Below are 2845 nucleotides of genomic sequence, written 5' to 3' on the forward strand. Positions count from 1 at the left end.
AATGCTACATTAGTACATTATCCCTAGTTACATTTACTTTAATATAATTCCTAATTAAAAACTAAATACCCACATACACTCACTATACATGATTCATGCATATGTACATGTCCATACACATTATACATGTACATGTAGAAGATACTCATTGTACTAGAACTACTTTAAAAGGATTGCCTTACATGTATGGATATACCTTTTTACTAGCAGACACTATGATGTCTTCTCCATCAATCTTAACAGTGTAGCGTGCCAAACTATCAATCCCAGGATAATCCTCAATGTCTCCCGTGGTAACGTTGAAACAAGCACCATGCCATGGACACCTTACCCTACCATCACCAAGATAACTGAGAGAGAGGGAGGGGAGAGAAACATATTAGGCACCATTAACATAATGTACATAAGGATGTATGGTTAGTGTCAGTATTAAATGTAAAGTGGAGGTCATACCCTTTCACTAGTGGTGCTCCATAGTGGGTGCATTTGCTGGACACAGCTGTGAAGCAGCCATTTTGATGGACTAGTAAGGCCTTATGGTCACCATCAATCTCTACCTCCTTCATCCTATGAGCAGAGAGAGGGGGGAGGGAGAAGACAAGATGATGAGAATAATGAAGTGTTACTTACTGTCCTTCTGGTAAATCGCTTGTTTTTCCAACATTTTTCTCTACAATATCATTCGAGCTCTCTTCTCTCTTGCTCTCTCCCTCGTCTCCAGTTCCTTGAGGTTTAGGTTCTTCCTCAACTTGAGGAGGAGGAGTATTAGGTGCTTCAGCTGGAGCTGCAGCTGTTGCAGGTTCACTCTCTCCACCTTTTTTAGTCTTTCTCTTCCCACCACTACCAGTACCAGCAGTGCTGCTCTGCTTATTACCCATTATTGTACTAATGGACCTTGTAATCAATATACTACTGAATGTACTACCATTAATTTGTTGACTTTGTGCGGTAGGCCTGGAGTACAGCCCGGGGCTACAGTTTTGATAAGCAGTACTACTATTGTTCTTTGGGCCTCGGGGCCACGTTAAAGAGAATCCACTGCAACTGCTCCTTCTGCTGCACCAGCTGCTGGTCCTCCTAAGACTGAGGAGTAGGAGAAGAGAGGCGGGCGAGGAAGGAAAGAGATCCTTGTTTAAATTGAGCCCAACAAAGCGGATAACAATCATCCTATCACGTTTATATAGGGCGGAGTAACCACACCCACCAGTAGATTCATAACTAATAGGCGTGGTTGTGTTGAAGCTATGTCCCCGCCCATTGTCCTAATGTGTAAGTATTTAGATCAGCAACTATTTTAGTTCATTTTATCATGTCTCCGTCTTTTCTGTCCTGTTTTAGATCATTTTACTATCTCCTTCTCATCCTTCTCTTCCTATCTCCTTCAATATCAGCTCAAGAATGTGAGTTTATCATAGAGAAATGACTTAATATTTAATATTCATTATTATTATTATTATTATTATTATTATTATTTATTAGTATCTGATAAATTGCTCCATTATGAGTTGATTCATAAAAATGATTTCCGTCACAATGCCATACCAGAGAAGCAAGAGGCTCCAACCGATGCTGTCAAACTAGTTCAACAGGTTCACTTCTACGCACTGAACAGGTTAAATATATTATCATTTATTATTATATTTATTATATTTATTTTATGGTAAAAGGGAGCAGTATAGTTCATGTATATACAATAGTTGGTTCTCTGTGGTCATCATTAGTTTATTGATTGTCATCATACAGTGTTATTGTGTTAGCAGACACTTTAAAGCATATTTTAGTGTAATTATGATACACTCTGAGCAGCTGTAAATATATCAATTATAGAAATTTAATATTCAAATTATGATCATTCAGCATCTCTAGTTTACAGTAGCAGTCTGTGTCAGCAAATGTGTAGCCATTCTTGTAGTAGTTGACAAATTACATGAACAGCATGTGTAAATAATTTCATATTTCCTCTCTCCCCCCTCTCTCTTCTCTCTCTCTCTTTATAGAAGTTTTAGTCTCCATTTATCTCCACATCAAAATCTCTTCTCTTCATCCTTTAAAGCAGTTACCATGGATACTAATGGAAACCATAAAACTGTGCCTGTTAGTACAAGAAACTTTCACATTGGACATCTTATAGGTACTACAGAACTAACTAATAATGACATTATTATTATTATTATTATTATTATTATTATTTGTCACACTATTCTCATGTTACTATCATACTTATAGTAAACTGTTTGATCATAATTCAAAGGCTATTTCTCAGAATCAGCTCAAACTTTTATAAGTACATGTATAATTCCTCATACATTGCATGTTTTTATGCTGTTTTTGGCCAAATTTTTTCAAAAATAAAAAGTAGAGAATTCTCCATTTTTATAAATTTTCCTAATACATATTGATGTCCTTATGCTGTGTAGAAAGTCTGAGCTGATTCCAACTTCAATTTTTCAAGTTACAGCCATTTTAAAAAATGAGCCAATTTCTAAAAATTTCCCTGTACTATAGCCCATGGTTTTTTCCGAAAAATGGTTCCAAAATCACCCCCAATTTTTATTACATTTTCTGATACATATTGATGTACTTATGCTATGTAGAAAGTTTGAGCTGACTCTGACTTCAATTTTTCAAGTTACAGCCATTTTAAAAAATGAGCCAATTTCTAAAAATTTCTCTGTACTATTAGTAACGCGGTAGCGTTACTAAGTAGGATTCACCCCCAAACAAAATGGCTGCCACGACTTTTGCAGCCTTGCTATACCAGGAAAACGAGCTCCTATGCTTACCAGACTTCTTAGAGGACCTCATCTTGACCAGAGGACTCCATTGGTACCACTAGCGTGGCTCT

The 2845-nt window shown here is 36.7% G+C and overlaps 2 protein-coding genes across 2 annotated transcripts in view; one reads left to right on the forward strand and one right to left on the reverse strand.

Annotated features, from left to right (window-relative positions):
• Nucleotides 1–1156, reverse strand: part of LOC100633044 (apoptosis-inducing factor 3-like) — a 5184-nt gene extending 4028 nt beyond the window's left edge. Inside the window, exons 1-3 of the mRNA XM_003386264.3 lie at nucleotides 631–1156; nucleotides 454–567; nucleotides 197–350 (exon numbers count right to left, since the gene is read on the reverse strand). Of these exons, the coding sequence (XP_003386312.1) occupies nucleotides 197–350; nucleotides 454–567; nucleotides 631–878 (516 nt within the window). The 5' untranslated portion in view covers nucleotides 879–1156. The remainder of the gene's footprint in view (nucleotides 1–196; nucleotides 351–453; nucleotides 568–630) is intronic.
• A 905-nt stretch (nucleotides 1157–2061) lies between these two features.
• LOC105312617 (disintegrin and metalloproteinase domain-containing protein 17-like) overlaps nucleotides 2062–2845 on the forward strand; it is a 5374-nt gene continuing 4590 nt past the window's right edge. Inside the window, exon 1 of the mRNA XM_019995929.1 lies at nucleotides 2062–2131. Within this exon, the coding sequence (XP_019851488.1) occupies nucleotides 2062–2131 (70 nt within the window). The remainder of the gene's footprint in view (nucleotides 2132–2845) is intronic.

This window comes from Amphimedon queenslandica, unplaced genomic scaffold (genome assembly GCF_000090795.2).
Source record: "Amphimedon queenslandica unplaced genomic scaffold, v1.1 AMPQUscaffold_13427, whole genome shotgun sequence".
Classification (NCBI taxonomy): Eukaryota; Metazoa; Porifera; class Demospongiae; order Haplosclerida; family Niphatidae; genus Amphimedon; species Amphimedon queenslandica.